This window comes from Entelurus aequoreus, linkage group LG06 (assembly GCF_033978785.1).
Source record: "Entelurus aequoreus isolate RoL-2023_Sb linkage group LG06, RoL_Eaeq_v1.1, whole genome shotgun sequence".
In the NCBI taxonomy this organism is placed as follows: domain Eukaryota; kingdom Metazoa; phylum Chordata; class Actinopteri; order Syngnathiformes; family Syngnathidae; genus Entelurus; species Entelurus aequoreus.
In genome coordinates, this window is record NC_084736.1 from 3,270,686 (window position 1) to 3,288,282 (window position 17,597).

General features: G+C 41.8%; 1 protein-coding gene across 1 annotated transcript in view; it reads right to left on the reverse strand.

Annotated features, from left to right (window-relative positions):
• Window positions 1-600: 600 nt before the first annotated feature.
• clcn7 (chloride channel 7) overlaps window positions 601-17,597 on the reverse strand; it is a 45,307-nt gene continuing 28,310 nt past the window's right edge. Inside the window, exons 16-25 of the mRNA XM_062049851.1 lie at window positions 17,147-17,240; window positions 16,864-17,036; window positions 12,825-12,876; window positions 12,596-12,723; window positions 12,455-12,540; window positions 12,255-12,387; window positions 7,823-7,882; window positions 7,573-7,749; window positions 7,418-7,498; window positions 601-1,621 (exon numbers count right to left, since the gene is read on the reverse strand). Coding sequence (XP_061905835.1) covers window positions 1,535-1,621; window positions 7,418-7,498; window positions 7,573-7,749; window positions 7,823-7,882; window positions 12,255-12,387; window positions 12,455-12,540; window positions 12,596-12,723; window positions 12,825-12,876; window positions 16,864-17,036; window positions 17,147-17,240 — 1,071 coding nt within the window. The 3' untranslated portion in view covers window positions 601-1,534. The remainder of the gene's footprint in view (window positions 1,622-7,417; window positions 7,499-7,572; window positions 7,750-7,822; window positions 7,883-12,254; window positions 12,388-12,454; window positions 12,541-12,595; window positions 12,724-12,824; window positions 12,877-16,863; window positions 17,037-17,146; window positions 17,241-17,597) is intronic.

A 17,597-nucleotide genomic window follows, 5' to 3' on the forward strand; every position in this document is an offset into this window, starting at 1 on the left:
AAAAGTTACATAGAAACTTGTAATTTTGGAAAATGAGTAAAATTAACTGTTGTGTGATGGGGTGGAGGGAGGGTTTTTGGGTTGGTGCACTAACCAAGTGTATCTTGTCTTTTTTTTATATTGATGTAATAATAAACAAATAAAAACACTAGATATTTATTACTGTCGATTACTTACTGCCACAAAGTATATTTCTACCAAAACATTCCCATTATCTTACACTTTAATCCGATTATCCCCACACAATTATCTTTGGGGCCCTTTTACTGACCCCTAGTGGAGACTCTGGGCAGTGCTTCATTGTACTCACCACGCCTAGTTGGAGCGTTCACTCATTTGTCTTTGCAATTATGTGAGTGGCACCCTGCTGACATGATTCACCTGCATCAATAATCAGTGCAAAAAGCACACTGACGGTCTCCTCCAGTGACATCTGGAAGCAGCAATTAAAGTGCAATGTGGTCATAAAGGGAGGGTCTGCAGCAATACTTGTGTTTAAATGCCCTGAAAGAAATACCCTGCTTTTACAACACCCACAGCAGCCTCAACTGCTAAGGATGGATTCACTCCGTTTGTGAACCCGCAACACAGACAAATCACTTACAATATATCTTGTTTTATTTCACTAATCCAGTGATTACAAAACAAAGTAATGGGCTTTATTTATAAACATAGACAACTATTCAACAGCCAGGCCCGGACGTGTAAAAACAAATAAGGTAACACTGATCAATGACACACTGCAGGGTTTACTTGATAGAATATAAATATAACGCCGTCATACCTTTACTGTATGGATTCTCTTCAGTAGTAGCCACAGTGCAAACATTTGTTGGTGACAAAAAATAATAAAAGTCAACACATATTCACCATTAAAGTTCAGGAAGAATTATGGGAAATAACAATACATGTTTAATCTTTTACCTTTCTTTAAAAACACACCTGACAAATAGCTTTAAGTTAGGGGGTGTAAACCCAAATCCTCTCTCCTGGGAACATTCGGTTAAAATAAGTAATCGACATCAGGAATAAATAACATTCTTTCAGTGCAAAAATAATTGGGGGGGGGGGGGGGGGAGAAAAGTGAACGACAAAAATAATTCATGCTGAGACAAAACGAGTCTTTTCAGTACCGTCCGATTGGGGAAAGTTAAAATGAACATAGTGCACACAAACATCTGCATCGCCACTACAGATCAACTTAGGAGGGTCTTCCTGCAACACAGGGCTGAAAATGTTGGGACCAGGTGACGAAACACGGGTGTGCGTCAGAGGGAGTTATCAGTTTTCACTCAGGGTGCAGCCCAGACCTTCCGCTGAGGCTCTTTGGTGATACCCCTGGCTTGTAGATGTGTTTGGTTGTCATGGCGATCTTCTGTGACCCAACACGTTAGGCACTTGTGATAGTTAGAAGCCGGAGAAGGGGAATGCTTTATGGCACCGTTTTTGAAGTGTGTGTGTGTGTGTGTGTGTGTGTGTGTGTGTGTGTGTGTGTGTGTGTGTGTATGTGTGTGTGTGTGTGTGTGTGCACGCACTATGTCTGGGCCAGCTGCATTTCCTCCAGTCCGTGTTTCCCCAGGTGATATCTGGCCAAATCTTTCCTGGTCACCAATCCGACCACCTTGTAGATGACGGAACAACAAGACATCAGAACAACAATCGGCCCATCAAATGTAAACATCCATCCATTTCCTACTGCTTGTCCCTCTCAGGGTGGCGGGGGGTGTGCTGGAGCCTAACACACCCTGGACAAGTCACCACCTCATCGCAGGGCCAACACAGATAGACAACATTCACACACTAGGGACCATTTAGTGTTGCCAATCAACCTATCCCCAGGTGCATGTCTTTGCAGGTGGGAGGGGCTTATCCCCAGGTGCATGTCTTTGGAGGTGGGAGGGGCTTATCCCCAGGTGCATGTCTTTGGAGGTGGGAGGAAGCCGGAGTACCCGGAGGGAACCAGTGAGACAAAAAAGCTAGGTCTATAACAATGGGACTAATAAAGGGGAACTTCCACTTCTTTTTTTTTTTTGCCTGTCAATCACAATCCTTATGAGAGACAATAACACACACACACACACACACACACACACACACACACACACACACACACACACACACACACACACACACACACACACACACATATATATATATATATATATATATATATATATATATATATATATATATATATATATATATATATATATATATATATATATATATATATATACCAAGCAAAAGGCTTGTAAAACTCTACTGTGTAGGATGGGAAGCGACATGAAGGTGTCGGTTCTTTTGATGTATTGTAATCCACAGGAAGATCTTGTCTTGACCCGAGATCTACAAAGCGGAGAGGAAGCAGGACCTGCCGCAAGCTCCAGGCATCTTTTCTTTGAACTGTTTCGTGACCGAGGGCAACGGCTGTTTACGACCCCCTCTCCCCTTAGAAACAGCTGTTGCCATGTAATCAGGGAAAGTCCAAATAAAAGAGGATGCGTGCAACCCTTTCGTCAAGAGCGTGGGACGACACTGTACAAGGGTACCGGTCTACGCGCTCTCCTCATTGAGCTAAATTGGATCCTGTCTCTGTTTAATTCCTTGCTTCTTGTCTGTTTAATAGAGGTCATCGGTGTTTGAACCTGATAGCCTCGTTCTCCCGGTGGGGATTTCACCATCTACGCTCCGTAAATGGAGAAATCACTGCATGTAAGCCATGATATTACCGCTAAAGCTAAAAAGGGCCCCTAAAAGGCGTACCCCATGGTTTACAGAAGAAACTAAAGCCCAGAAATTATCATGTAGAAAGCTGGAACGCAAATGGCGTGCGACTAAACTTGAGGTTTTCCATCAAGCATGGAGTGATAGTTTAATAACTTATAAACGCATGCTTACCTCAGCTAAAGCTAAATATTACTCAAATCTCATCCACCTCAACAAAAATGATCCTACATTTTTGTTTAGTACAGTAGCATCGCTAACCCAACAAGGGACTCCTCCCAGTAGCTCCACCCACTCAGCAGATGACTTTATGAATTTCTTTAATAAGAAAATTGAAGTCATTAGAAAAGAGATTAAAGACAACGCATCCCAGCTACAACTGGGTTCTATTAACACAAATACGACTGTATATACGACGGACACTGCCCTCCAAAATAGTCTCTCTCTTTGATGAAATAACATTGGAGGAATTATTACAGCGTGTAAGTGGGATAAAACAAACAACATGTTTACTTGACCCAATTCCTGGGAAACTTATCAAGGAACTGTTTGTATTATTAGGTCCATCAGTGTTAAATATTATAAACTTCTCACTTTCCTCTGGTACTGTTCCTCTAGCATTCAAAAAAGCGGTTATTCATCCTCTGCTCAAAAGACCTAACCTCGATCCTGACCTCATGGTAAACTACCGACCGGTCTCCCACCTTCCGTTTATCTCGAAAATTCTCGAAAAAATTGTCGCACAGCAGCTAAATGAACACTTAGCGTCTAACAATCTCTGTGAACCTTTTCAATCCGGTTTCAGGGCAAATCACTCTACGGAGACAGCCCTCGCAAAAATGACTAATGATCTATTGCTAACGATGGATGTCATCTATGTTGCTGCTTCTTGATCTTAGCGCCGCTTTCCATACCGTCGATCATAATATTTTATTAGAGCGTATCAAAACACATATTGGGATGTCAGACTTAGCCTTGTCTTGGTTTAACTCTTATCTTACTGACAGGATGCAGTGCGTCTCCCATAACAATGTGACCTCGGACTATGTCAAGGTAACGTGCGGAGTTCCCCAGGGTTCGGTTCTTGGCCCTGCACTCTTTAGTATTTACATGCTGCCGCTGGGTGACATCATACGCAAGTACGGTGTTAGCTTTCACTGTTATGCTGATGACACTCAACTCTACATGCCCCTAAAGCTGACCAACACGCCGGACTGTAGTCAGCTGGAGGCGTGTCTTAATGAAATTAAACAATGGATGTCCGCTAACTTTTTGCAACTCAACGCTAAGAAAACGGAAATGCTGATTATCGGTCCTGCTCAACACCGACATCTATTTAATAATACCACCTTAACATTTGACAACCAAACAATTAAACAAGGAGACTCGGTAAAGAATCTGGGTATTATCTTCCACCCAACTCTCTCGTTTGAGTCACACATTAAGAGTGTTACTAAAACAACTCTCTCGTTTGAGTCACACATTAAGAGTGTTACTAAAACAACTCTCTCGTTTGAGTCACACATTAAGAGTGTTACTAAAACAGCCTTCTTTCATCTCCGTAATATCGCTAAAATTCGTTCCATTTTGTCCACAAGCGATGCTGAGATCATTATTCATGCGTTCGTTACATCTCGTCTCGATTACTGTAACGTTTTATTTTCGGGCCTCCCTATGTCTAGCTTTAAAAGATTACAGATGGTACAAAATGCGGCTGCAAGGCTTTTGACAAAAACAAGAAAGTTTGATCATATTACGCCTATACTGGCTCACTTGCACTGGCTTCCTGTGCACCTAAGATGCGACTTTAAGGTTTTACTACTTACGTATAAAATACTACACGGTCAAGCTCCTGCCTATCTTGCCGATTGTATTGTACCATATGTCCCGGCAAGAAATCTGCATTTAAAGAACTCCGGCTTATTAGTGATTCCCAGAGCCCAAAAAAAGTCTGCGGGCTATAGAGCGTTTTCTATTCAGGCTCCAATACTCTGGAATGCCCTCCCGGTAACAGTTAGAGATGCTACCTCAGTAGAAGCATTTAAGTCTCATCTTAAAACTCATTTGTATACTCTAGCCTTTAAATAGACTCCCTTTTTAGACCAGTTGATCTGCCGTTTCTTTTCTTTTCTTTTCTACTCTGCTCCCAACCCGGGGTGGACCGCTAGCCTGTTCATCAGATGGGGACATCTCTACGCTGCTGACCCGTCTCCGCTCGGGATGGTTCCTGCTGGCCCCACTATGGACTGGACTTTCGCTGATGTGTTGGACTTTCACAATATTATGTCAGACCCACTCCACATCCATTGCTTTCGGTCTCCCCTAGAGGGGGGGGGGGGGGGGGGGGGTTACTCACATATGCGGTCCTCTCCAAGGTTTCTCATAGTCATTCACATTGACGTCCCACTGGGGTGAGTTTTCCTTGCCCGTATGTGGGCTCTGTACCGAGGATGTCGTTGTGGCTTGTACAGCCCTTTGAGACACTTGTGATTTAGGGCTATATAAATAAACATTGATTGATTGATTGATTGATTGATATTACGGACCTTGGATCCCTCAGGCGGTACTGCATCATAAAGCGACATCAGTGGGTAAAGGATATCACCACATGGACTCATGAACACTTCGAAAAGTGTTTCTTTTACATCTTTACTCTCCTTTGAGAGAGTAAAGATGGAAGTCAGTTGGTCGACTGTACTAGCCCAGTATTGTCCAGAAAAAGCAACCAGAATGGCCTCTTATGGATTAGGAGGAGTCTCATCACAACTTCAACCCTCTGGCGACAGGAAGCCAGTTGCCTTTATCTCTCGTAGCAAGTCTGATACGGAGCGTAGATATGCTCAAATGGAGAAGGAGGTTGTCACATGGGCATGTGACTTACCTTCCGGGCCTACACTTTCAAATCCACACTGACCATAAACCGCTGATCGCCTCCTGAGCTCAAGGGCACCGGACCGTGTTCCACCTGGAGTGTTTCTCGTACACAATGGTGCACGTGCGGGGGAAACATGTGATGACAGCAGGTGCTCTAGACCAAGAGACAACAGACCAGGACAGCACATTCCGGAATGAGGTCATAGCTCAGGTCAATGAGGTGGTGCAGAACCTCCCAGCTTCACCAGACAAATTGCTGCAATTAAAGCAGGCGCAGTGTGCAGAAAGTGGTCCTCTCTCATTATCGCAGGCTAATTCATCCATCCATTTTCTTCCGCTTATCCGAGGTCGGGTCGCGGGGGCAGCAGCCTAAGCAGAGAAGCCAAGACTTCCCTCTCCCCAGCCACTTCGTCCAGCTCCTCCCGGGGGATCCCAGGCCAGCCGGGAGACATAGTCTTCCCAACGTGTCCTGGGTCTTCCCCGTGGCCTCCTGCCGGTCGGACGTGCCCTAAACACCTCCCTAGCGAGGCATTTGGGTGGCATCCTGACCAGATGCCCAAACCACCTCATCTGGCTCCCCTCAATGTGGCTAATTCAGGCTAATTCAATAGATTTCAATCCATTTCATATTGGAGATACGCCACGCCGTGTAAGTAATATGCTACTATAATTATTTGATACTTATTTATATTGACAGGAGTTTACACCGCAATATTGTTCAATGATTATTACGTATGTCTCGCTCGAGGGCTATTGTGTGCTTAGCTGTTGCGTAGCTGCTAGCTCACCGTGTTTACCTTTTGTGACTTGACAGCAAAGTTACGTCTTGTCGCCATCATTCCAAAACGTACGGTATGAAACAACGCTTATTGTTTGTCGACGTGCAAACATTGCCATACTTTTGTTCTACGTTGACAATGGTGCGGACACGTTTGTTACTGGATACTTCCTGCCTTGGAGACTGTGTATGTAAATGGTAAATGGGTTATACTCGTATAGCGCTTTTCTACCTTCAAGGAACTCAAAGCGCTTTGACACTATTTCCACATTCACACACACATTCACACACTGATGGCGGGAGCTGCCATGCAAGGCCCTAACCACCACCCATCAGGAGCAAGGGTGAAGTGTCTTGCTCAAGGACACAACGGACGTGACGAGGTCGGTAAAAGGTGGGGATCGAACCGGGAACCCTCATGTTGCTGGCACGGCCACTCTCCCAACAGTAATATGCCACTATAATTATTTGATACTGGTTTATATTGACAGGAGTTTACACCGCAATATTGTTCAATGATTATTACGTATGTCTCGCTCGAGGGCTATTGTGTGCTTAGCTGTTGCGTAGCTGCTAGCTCACCGCGTTTACCTTTTGTGAATGACTTGACCGCAAAGTTACATCTTGTCGCCAATCATTCCAAAACGTACAATATGAAACAACGCTTATTGTTTGTCGACGTGCAAACATTGCCATACTTTTGTTCTACGTTGACAATGGTGCGGACACGTTTGTTACTGGATACTTCCTGCCTTGGAGACTGTGTATGTAAATGGTAAATGGGTTATACTCGTATAGCGCTTTTCTACCTTCAAGGAACTCAAAGCGCTTTGACACTATTTCCTCATCCACACACACATTCACACACTGATGGAGGGAGCTGCCATGCAAGGCCCTAACCACCACCCATCAGGAGCAAGGGTGAAGTGTCTTGCCCAAGGCCACAACGGACGTGACGAGGTTGGTAGAAGGTGGGGATTGAACCAGGAACCCTCCCAACTGCGCCACGCCGTCCCCAAAGAGACAGTTATGCACCCTTACCCGGTTCTCGTCATCCACCACCACCAGGTGCCTGAGGCCAAGCGCTCTGACGAGCTTGAACACACGAGGAAGGGATGTATCCTGGGGGGGAAAAAAGATATCCCAAGTCACGCATTAAACGTACCAGTGGCAGACCAAGAATAAACATGTAATACCTGTGGGACGGTGTAGGGCGTAGCGGTCATAAACTCAGAGAGATCCATCATACACTCCCGCTCATCCTGCGACACGTGGATGCTCTGAATGGGGGGGAAGCGTGGGTAGGCGTCCCTGAAGTCCTTCAGCTGCAGCTTCCTCTGGGTCAAGCGAGAGCGCGCCAGCTCCACAAACACCTGCCAGCACACCAGTCAGTGGATTCCGCATTTTGTCAAATTGGGGCCCGGCAACCTATGAGCGGTCACTGACCTTGTGCTTGAGGAGAACGATGAGCTGGGAGCGTAGAATAAGGCCGCAGAGCTTGGCTGGCTGAAAAGCAGATCCATGTTGAGTATCAGCAGTCACATGTAACACCACAGTACCTTCCACTCATCTCTTCACCTCCATGACTTGTAAATACCGTACTTGATGTGATGTTTACAACGCTGCACTATCATGCAAGTACAGAGAGTTATTAAAGGCTGACACTAGCAGGCATTTCGAGAAAAGGTGTTTATTAGAGCAGTGTTTTTCAACCACTGTGCCGCGGCACACTAGTGTGCCGTGAGATAGTCTGGTGTGCCGTGGGAGATTATCTAATTTCACCTATTTGGGTTAAAAATATTTTTTGCAAACTAGTACCGTAATTTCCGGACTATAAGCCGCTACTTTTCCCCCTCGTTCTGGTCCCTGCGGCTTATACAAGGGTGCGGCTTATATACGGCCTGTTCTTCTCCGACACCGACGAAGAGGATTTCGGTGGTTTTAGTACGCAGGAGGAAGACGATGACACAATGATTAAAGACTGACTTTTCATATACCGGTAGGCTGGTTATTTTGATAACGTACAGGCGAGCACTTTGTATTACTTTGCACCGTTGTATTATTTGTACTCTGCACGAATGCTGTTCGCCATGTCAAAGATGTGAAAGTTTGATTGAATGATTGAAAGATTTATATTTAATAAATGGGACGCTTTGCGTTCCCAAACAGTCATCTCTGTCCCGACAATCCCCTCCGTGGTAGCAGGAACCCCTATATACTACGCTAATTACACATCAAAACCCTGCGGCTTATAGTCGGGTGCGGCTTATATATGGAGCAATCTGTATTTTCCCCTAAATTTAGCTGGTGCGGCTTATAGTCAGGTGCGGCTTATAGTCCGGAAATTACGGTAATTATAGTCTGCAAATAGGGGTGTAACGGTACACAAACATTTGGGTTCGGTACGTACCTCGGTTTAGAGGTCACGGTTCGGTTCATTTTCGGTACAGTAAGAAAACAACAAAATATACATTTTTGGGTTATTTATTTACCAAATTTGCAAAATCTTCCATCCATCCATCCATCCATTTTCTACAAATTTGCAAAATCTTCTACCAAAAATATTTGTCTTAGTGTAATATTTGATGTGAAGTAATGGGAACCTGGGATAGGTCAATAATTCATAATAACATTGATTTTGATTCAATATTATGTTTTGAGCAATGACAGTTTGAAAGAAAAAAAAAACAGCTTTGTTTTTTTAGTCAACATTGCAACTTTTTCTAAATTACATTTCACCTTTTTTATTTCACTTTTGTTATGTTTTTGTTTATTTGAATAGTATTTTTAGAATGTGCCGTGGGCCTTTAAAACATTAGCTGTGGGCCGCAAATGGCCTACGGGGCACACTTTTGACACCCCTGCTATAGATAATAAAAAATTAAATGTGATAAATCTATGGATAAAAAGCAGAGCCTGGCGACGCATGCACGTTTATCATAACTCTCTCTCTCTCTCTCTGTCTCTGCCCCTCCCTCACCAATGCTGCTGCATGCACAATTTGTTTTGTTTTCAACCCCTTCTTAACCCTGAACGTACATTGAAAATACACGCAACCCTAACTCAAAATGCCGGACATTTGAGGCATTTAAGAAACTCCGCCCTGACAGCTCCGCAAAAGAGGACATGTCCGGTGAAAAGAGGACGTATGGTCAGTCCATTCTAGCCCGTTAGCTGCTAGCATGCCGTGTGTTGTGCCTCGGTGTGCATTGTTTACACAACGTCCGTTACGCTACTTAATATGTCCGTGTGGAAACTCGTTCGGTACACTTCCGAACCGAACCGGAAACCCCGTACCGAAACGGTTCAATACAAATACACGTACCGTTACACCCCTATCTGCAAATGATGTGTTGTTGTTGAGTGTCGGTACTGTCTAGAGCTCGGCAGAGTAACCGTGTAATATTTTTCCATATCAGTAGGTGGCAGCAGGTAGCTAATTGCTTTGTAGATGTGGGAAACAGCGGGAAGCAGGGTGCAGGTAAAAAGGTGTCTTAATACTTAAACCAACAATAAACAAAAGGTGAATGCCCCTAAGAAAAGGCATTGAAGCTTAGGGAAGGCTATGCAGATCGAAACACGTTCCACTTAACATATCCTCATGAGAGACAACACAAAAACACTACAGATGACGTGGTGCAGATTTCTGGAAATGTTAACAATCATTTTGAGTTACTGAGCCATAGATGGTGCACTGCATTCATTCGTGATGGAATTTTACACTTCTTCACTTGTGACATAATATAATGTAGACTGACCATACGTCCTCTTTTTACTGGACATGTCCTCTTTTGCGGAGCTGTCAGGGCGGAGTTTCTTAAATGCCTCAAATGTTCGGCATTTGGAGTTAGGGTTGCGTGTATTTTCAATGTACGTTCAGGGTTAAGAAGGGGTTAAAAACAAAACAAACAGCAGCATTGGTGAGGGGGGGCAGAGACAGAGAGAGAGAGTTATGATAAACGCGCATGCGTCGCCAGGCTCTGCTTTTTATCCATATATTTATCACATTTCATTTTTTATTATCTATAGCAGGGGTGTCAAAAGTGTGCCCCGGAGGCCATTTGCGGCCCACAGCTAATGTTTTAAAGGCCCACGGCACATTCTAAAAATACTATTCAAATAAACAAAAACATAACAAAAGTGAAATAAAAAAGCTTAAAGGTGAAATGTCATTTAGAAAAAGTTGCAATGTTGACTAATAAAACAAAGCTGTTTTTTTTTTTTTCTTTCAAACTGTCATTGCTCAAAACATAATATTGAATCAAAATCAATGTTATTATGAATTATTGACCTATCCAAGGTTCCCATTACTTCACATCAAATATTACACTAAGAAAAATATTTTTGGTGGAAGATTTTGCATATTTTGTGTGTTTGCCATAAAAAACAGTTTTGTTTGACAAAAAAGGGCGGAAAACAAACAAACAAAAAAACAACATAAAAAAACTAAAACATTTTTAAATGAGGGATAGATGTGAAGTTGATGTAGACTCCAGAGATTTAAGAGTGAAATATAAAGTGTATGTATGCCCTGGCACACCATTATCATCATTTCATGACCCAAGCAAAACACTTTTTACACTTTTATACTGCAATAAATACACCTACAACTTATTAAATACAAACATATAAAAAACTAGCAGCAGCGGTAAAGTTTAGATCTATGAAGGAAAGAAGAAAGTGAATGAATGTTTATAACTGAATACATTTACATATACAATCCACGCCTTTATCTCAACTCGTTTAGACTGCTGCAATGCCCTGTATGTAGGCATTAGCCAGGCCTGCAGCTCGTGCACAATTCTGCTGCTCGTCTGCTAACACAGACCCGCAGACGTGAGCACATCACCCCTATATTAGCGTCCCTTCACTGGCTCCCTGTGCGTTACAGAATCAATTTTAAACTCCTTTTATTTGTTTTTAAATGTCTAAACAACCTCGCGCCAACATATCTCTCCGACCTCCTCCAGCCTTACTGCCCCACCCGATCCCTAAGATCAGCCGATCAGCTGCTACTGACGGTCCCGGACACAAGGCTGAAGCTTAGAGGTGACAGAGCTTTCGCCGCTGCTGCTCCCAAGCTCTGGAACGACCTACCTCTTAGTGTTGGACAAGCCTCCTCTCTTCCTGTTTTTAAATCTCTCTTAAAAACATACTTTTATTCCATGGCTTTTAACACTGAGTGATACCCATCCTGCAATGGCGCCCCATAATACACCTGCTGTCAACCTGTTTTTATGTTTTTTATATTTTATTTATTTATTTATTTTTTATCGTGTTCTGTTTGTGTTGTGTTGTGTTTGCTCGGTTCTCGTATTATTTTTAACCTGCCCATTGTACAGCACTTTGGCTACCCCTGTGGTAAATTTTAAATGTGCTTTATAAATAAAGTTGATTTGATTTGATTTGACGTATGTATACACATTTGTTTTCTTTTGTATGATCTTTTTTAATGAATTAAGTAACGTTTATGACAACCTTTTTCCAAAACACAATATAGAATGTGAGATATAACAGGATAATGCATACGTTTATCGTTTGTTTTCAAAACGCTTACAAAAAAGTGGGGCCCCAAAATTTACTGTGGGACCCCATTTTTATGACTTGATGGGTCCCTGGGACCCCATTTTGAAAATTCCTAGCACCAACACTGCTGTCAACAGAGGAGAAAAAATTATTTATTTAAATATATATATTATTTATAAAGCAAGTTGGAGTATTATTGGCAAATGTTCACCTAGTCCCGGCCTTGGCACGCATATATGTGTCCTCTTTTTGGGATTTCACAATATGGTCAGCCTAATATATACACAGTTTTAGTGAACAAACTCTATGAAAACACAAAGAACATAACAGGAGCTGTTGTACGGTACAATACCTCTTCGCTGGAGGCTCCTTGCACCACCACAGGGAAACCGTTGTGATTGGTGGATGTGTTGCTCAGGGTGTCAACAATAGTTCCCACCTTCTCTACTTTGTTCAAACAGGTGACGGGGGAACTCATCACTTCTCTAGATAGAAGGGATGAAGAGAAGCGTGAGGGTAAAGGAAAAGGGAAATTGACTCTAGTATGCTTACCTGGCTGTCAGCCAGTGTGAGGTGGCAGGAGCCTCCCAGTGCAGGAAGGGAATGCTCTGCAGCTTGATGTGGATGTCGTACAGGCCCTGAAGAAAGAAGGTGTATAATTCTGACAGGAAAACTAGCTGCTGCTTTACTCACCTCCACAAAGTAGTCTCCTACAATCTTTGCTGTCATCAAGACAAGCATGATGGGAAGACCGTATGTGACGTTTCCTGTAGCCTCCACCAGGATGACAGTCAAGCTGAGAGTCATCCTCACAATGCCCCCTGTCAACACCACAACACATCTTCTTACTTGTGCCACGACCACAAATACACGCATCGGGAGTGCAGCTTATATTGCCCATCAGCCATTCCAATTGACGTACCTAACTGAGCTGCAGCTCCAATCAAGGCATATTTACCAGGATCAGCCCAGATCTAAACAAACAGAATAATAATAATAGGTATATTTGTGTAGGAGGAGTTTTTTTTTTGGGTGGGGGGGTCAAAATGTCATCACCTAATTTGCATAATTAACAAAGAATATTTGAAAAAATGCACAGTACATATACAGTAGGGCTGGGAATCTTTGGGTGTCCCACGATCTGATTCAAAATCGATTCTTGGGGTCACGATTCGATACAAAAACGATTTTTTTTTAATTTTTTTTAATGAAAACAATACACAACAATACCATAATAATGCAATACAATTTCAAAACAAAACCCGACCCAGCAACATTCAGAATAGCAATAAACAGAGCAATTGAGAGGAGACACAAACATGACACGGAACAATCTAAAAGTAGTGAGACAAAAATGAATATTATCAACAACAGTATCAATATTAGTAACAATTTCAACATAGCAGTGATTAAAAATCCCTCATTGATATTATCATTACAAACATTAATAAAAAAATAAAATAAAAAAAATGAACAATAGTGTCACAGTGGCTTACACTTGCATCGCATCTCATAAACTAAATGTCTAATGATAATGTCAATGAGGGATTTTTAATCACTGCTATGTTGAAATTGTAACTAATATTGATACTGTTGTTGATAATATTCATTTTTGTTTCACTACTTTTGGTTTGCTGTGTGTGGTGTTTGTGTCTCCTCTCAATTGCTCTGTTTATTGCACTTCTGAGTGTTGCTGGGTCGGCTTTGCTTTTGGAATTGGATTGCATTGTTATGGTATTGCTGTGTATTGTTTTGTTGGATTGATTAATTTAAAAAAAAAAAATTTAAAAAAAAAAATTCTTAAAAAAAATAAATAAATAAAAAAAAATAGATTTTTGAAAAATGAGAATCGATTCTGAATCGCACAACCTGAGAACCGCGATTCGAATTCGAATCGATTTTTTCCCACACCCCCTAATATACAGTCTATATGTATATTACGCCTTTTTGCTCTATTCATTAATGTTTGCTTGGTTTCTTTAGGCTGCAAAGAAACAAGAATCTTACGTCCTACGTGTGTCAACATTTTGCACGGTCATAAATACAAGATATTAGACGCATCGTCTGTTAAGCAACATTGTTTTACAATTTTAAAAGGTGCTGGATGACTTGAGGCAGGCTTGGGCAATTATTTTGACTTGGGGGGGGGGGGCAAATTTAGAGATGAAAATGTGTCTGGGGGCCGGTATATCTATCGTTAGGAACACTAATACAAACCTCACAATGTCTGAAAGCTAAAAACGTTATGACAGACCGCCTTAAAAAACAATGGAATTTTACATTTTTTTACTGAATGAGACACCCAGAATGTACATGAAAATAAAGAATGTTACAATATTAACTATGAAGGATAAAACACTGAATATTGACAACATATGAACGTCACACCCCCTCTACATTCACATATTTTACAATCAACAAAAATGCAACAAACACAGCAAAATATGAACGTGAAGGATAAAAAAAAACACCTACAATCTGATATATGTGATATATCACTAAGCTTTAGAACTTTGTTGTAAAAATCTCCTTCCACGTCTGTCCCTGACACCCACATTTCACACTCTGTGGAAACACTCCCCACCCACACTGCTTGGTGCCTCGTCTGAGCTGCTGGGACTTACATTACCATAGTAACTAATTAGATGATCATAGTAACTGATTACATGAGCATAGTAATTAACTAGATGACCATAGTAACTAATTAGATGATCATAGTAACTAATTAGATGACCATAGTAACTAGTATATGATGCAGATTCCAAGCATTGAAAGACTTAGTATAGTTGAAGACTTACGGTGATTATAAAAGATGAGTGCACATCATAATGGCAGCTACGCTTTACATCTTAAACATCAAAAACAAAAGATTTGGGAATGTCCGGCGGGCCAGATTGAAAAGCTTAACGGGCCTTCATTTGCCCAGGTCTGACTTAAGGGCCTGATTAAAACGAATTAAATCGATACATTTTGGTGTCATTTCATATTTTTCACGGACATTTGTTTTTTTTACATACAATATATAAATATTAAACATATTAAATAAATAAAAAACTTTAAGTATGCAGTTGTTGGCATCTTAAGTGGAGTAAGTGCAGCCTCTCACCAACGAGTACACTTTCAGCGGTGGTTTTATTGTAGACGCACTGCAGAACTGCTGCTAAAATGCCAAACAAAGTATGCATGTTTGAAAATATAGCAAAACGACGCATGATAAGTGTCCCCGTGGTGATGCCCCATATAATACACGCAGTATCCTCATTTAAATAAGGCAGTCTGTGTCACTTTACAATTGCACACGCAGCGTTAGTAAATGGCATGCTACACACCCACTAAAAGTACACCCTATTTTATAGAGTGCACACGCGGTTTACCATCGTAGTAAATCAAGCCCCAAGTTGGCCACGATGGTCCGTCCTGCTCCATCTTCTTACTCTCTGGCAGATCAGGGGCCGTACTTATCAAGCGTCTTAGAGTGCCATTTTACACTTAAGTCCTGAGAATTTGCGAAATTTAGTCCTACTCTCAAACTTAAGAATAAAAGCTTTTTATCAACGTTCTTAAGTCTAAGAATCACTCCCACTCTCCACGATATTCAAGAGACCTTCAGAGGTGTCTTAAGTGGTTAGGAGTTGCCAGCAGGGGATGGCACTGAGGCGAGAGAGACGTGCGCCAACGTTCAGGGAACGGAACAATGTTTTTTTTTTTTTTGATGACGAGCAGCTGATCAAACGGTATCGTTTAGACAGAGCGGGTATTATTTTTGTCACAGATTTAATACTTTTCGATTCCATGTTGATTTCTGCATGTGGCTGCAGTGGGTTGGTATATATAGAGCCACCCACACCAGTTTCAAATTAGTTGCCTAATTAATGAATTGGAAAGAAAATGTTATGACAGTAGCGTATGTGTGTGGCCGTGAGGTGAGTGACGTCAGTGAGTGTGTGGGCGAGAGAAGAGAGGGAGCGGTAGTGTGAGTGCCGGCGGGGACTAGTTTGTTTTGTATTATTTTGTAGTTTATTGTCAAAATATACACTCCCATTGTCCACTTAAATATTTCCAAGATATTTCTTTATTCTTAGACAACGGATTCCCTTCCGTGATTGGTAATTTCTATGGACACAGAAATGACGTCACCTAAAATTCCGTTTACGGCACATAGTAATGTCGTAATTCAGCTCTGAGTGTGACACTTAAGATTCAGTCCTACACTTCGCTGAAAGTGTGAGTAAGACGCTTGATAACTAACTTTTAAGTGCAGCTTTCAGCAAAGAATTTATTTAGTCTTAAGTCAACTCTTAGCAGACTTCTTAGGAGTAATTCTAAGAAGCTTGATAAGTACGGCCCCAGATGCGTATGAGCTGTGTTTAAAAGAGATAGCGCCAAATCTATTTGTGGTGGTCCAAATGTATGTGTGGCGGGCTGCAACAAATAAATGAATGTGTGGGAAACACTAATATATTCTTACTGGTGATGCCAATTGATTACTTTTTAAATCAGATGAATCACACTTTTTAATAGGGATTAATCCTGATTAACTACAGATTATTACACGCTTGCATAATTCAAATACACTTAGAGCCTAATAGTAAGATTCAAATGTTATTTCATTGTCAGAATGTCAAAAAGGAACATTTTTTAAATAATGTACTTGAATGCACAGCATTTATTTGCTCATAATTTAGTAACAACTGTACCTAAAGCAGAGTCAGGGTTTATTTTGAAGTGAAATTTGCCAGCGAGCACAACAGTCAGAGTTTCCTCACTCATCTTTGCACTGATTTATGCATTGACCGTTAAGCAACCTTACAGGTAACCATCCGCGGTAAACGCAAAAAGACGGTAAGGTGGAAATAAAATGTGTATATAATTTGCGTATGTATATGATTAAAGCAATATTCTTTGACAGCCCTAATTCCTACTTTAAAACACAAGTTAAAAGAGAACCTTGTACCACTTACCGATCCAGTGGCGGAAATGGTGGCCAGGAGAATTCCACACAGGCGTCCCCAGGCTGCTCCTATGAGCAGAGATGGGATGAAGACCCCAGCAGACACAGCCAGGCCGTATGTCCAACAGGCCAGGAAGAAATATGTAAGAGTGAACACGCCCAGTGTCAGAGGGTTGTAGGATCCTTTAAAAGAGAAGCAGCAATTTTGACTATGATTGATCACATCTAGAATTATACAACAAATAGTGAAATGACGCTGATATTCATGCAGTTTGACTTGTACCCCGACATACCTGGCTGGTTGTGGAAGAGGCTACGGACACTTCTCTCCGGAGTGTTGAAGAAGGCTGTTGCCATGGAGTTATACTCCCCATCTGCACAGAACAACTGCAGGCACACACAGGAAATATGAGAAGACTAAAAGAGGAAGATACATTTCTCTATCTACAATCACGCCGGATTGTAGTCAGCTGGAGGCGTGTCTTAATGAAATTAAACAATGGATGTCCGCTAACTTTTTGCAACTCAACGCTAAGAAAACGGAAATGCTGATTATCGGTCCTGCTCAACACCGACATCTATTTAAAAATACCACCTTAACATGTGACAACCAAACAACTAAACAAGGCGACTCGGTAAAGAATCTGGGTATTATCTTCCACCCAACTCTCTCGTTTGAGTCACACATTAAGAGTGTTACTAAAACGGCCTTCTTTCATCTCCGTAATATCGCTAAAATTCGTC